This window comes from Malurus melanocephalus, unplaced genomic scaffold (assembly GCF_030028575.1).
Source record: "Malurus melanocephalus ecotype Western Australia unplaced genomic scaffold, MMel_1.1 scaffold_672, whole genome shotgun sequence".
Lineage (NCBI taxonomy): Eukaryota > Metazoa > Chordata > Aves > Passeriformes > Maluridae > Malurus > Malurus melanocephalus.
This window is the reverse complement of record NW_026623904.1, coordinates 195849-197324: the sequence shown is the minus strand read 5'-3', so window position 1 is coordinate 197324 and position 1476 is coordinate 195849. Positions and strand designations below refer to the sequence as shown.

At 52.1% G+C, this 1476-nt stretch overlaps 1 protein-coding gene across 1 annotated transcript in view; it reads right to left on the bottom strand.

The window, feature by feature from the left end:
* Nucleotides 1-684: 684 nt before the first annotated feature.
* Nucleotides 685-1476, bottom strand: part of LOC130584172 (ABC-type organic anion transporter ABCA8-like) — a 23906-nt gene continuing 23114 nt past the window's right edge. Inside the window, 1 exon segment of the mRNA XM_057383990.1 lies at nt 685-1183. Within this exon segment, the coding sequence (XP_057239973.1) occupies nt 1085-1183 (99 nt within the window). The 3' untranslated portion in view covers nt 685-1084.

The following is a 1476-nucleotide window of genomic DNA, read 5'->3' as shown; positions in this document are numbered from 1 at the left end:
AAATGTGTGGTGATTTCACTCATCCATTTCCCAGGGGCWCAGAGCAGAAAGGGAAACAACCAGGGTGTCCCCAAAGATGTGTCCTGCAGCTGCCAAAATGTCTTTGGAAGCCGAGTGTGGGACATCCACCAGCAGTGATTGCAACACAGCCACCATGGGGACTGTGTGAGGAGAACTGGATGTTTTCTGTGAGGGTTTGAACCTTTACAGACGAGCTGGGCACTGGGGTGAAAGGAGGGAGGTCATTGAATGATAATTTGGGTTRGAAGGGGCTGTTAAAGGTCATCTAATTCAATCCCTTTGCAGTGATCAGGTCACCCCAACGTCAAATCCAACCTTTGAATATTCCACAGCTTCTCTGGGCACCCTGTGCCAAGGCCTCCCCACCCTCACAGGGAAAAATTCCTTCCTGAAAATCCAATCTAAACTCACTCTGTTCCCATTTGAAGCCATTCCCCCTCATCCTATCACCCCATGCTCTTGTGAAAAGTCCCTCCCCAGCTCTCTTTTGCTGCTGGAAGGGGCTCTGAGGAAAGTCTGGAACCTTCTCCTCCCCAGGCTGAGCACTTGAGCTGAGTAAACACCTCCCTGCCCTCTGCTGCACCTCCAGGCACCAGGGGAAGGAGCTGGAGMTGCTCCTGAGGGTCCCCAGCAGCGATGAGAGATGAGGGTGAAACTGCAGTTCCTATACAGACATTTATTGGAGGGGTACAAAAATAGAGTGCAAATCTCAGTAAGAACAAATCGTTGGCAAAGAGTCCCAGGCAGCRGTGGGAGAGGAGCCCAGGAGCTGGWGGTGAGTCCAGATTCCCTGGGGCACCCAGACCCAGAGAGATTCGATCCCAAGGGATGGCTCAGGACCCTTCTTTCKGGAAAACTTTCAGTCTTTCTGCTGCATCCTGCTTTGCTTGATAAYCTGCCCAGAGTGGGCACGATTTCATCACCCAGTGCAGCTGAGAGGAGAGCTGGGACCCTGCAGAGTGCAGGGSTGACACCTTCTGCCTCCCAGAGCATCACTGAGAGTGGCAGTAAATGKGTGCATTTTGGTTAATAGTGAGCAATGATGAAGGAGCAGCTCTGCCCTTTAACAGTCCTGCTGCTGCAGCTGCTTCCAGTCGAAGGTCCCGTCCAAATTCAGCTCAAAATTATCCTTTTCCTGCTCTCGGGAGAGCTCCAGAAGCACCTGGAATGGGCAAAAACACTTGGGTTGTTTCTCTGTGCTGCTCGTTTGCAGGAGGAACCTCCCTGCAGCCCCTGGGAGAAGTGAGGAAAAGCTTTTTTTGGGGCAGCAGCTGAGCCTCCTGTGCTCTCTGGATTTGACCCCTCAGGATTTCAGTTTCTCCATTTCCATGTCTCTGTACCCCTGGGATTCTTCAGTGTTTAACTCCAGACTGCACAGACAGTGCTGAGCTCCTGCTCTCCCATTTTCACACAAAACAATTCCTCTGCAGCCCCAAACTCAAGGACACCTCCCTG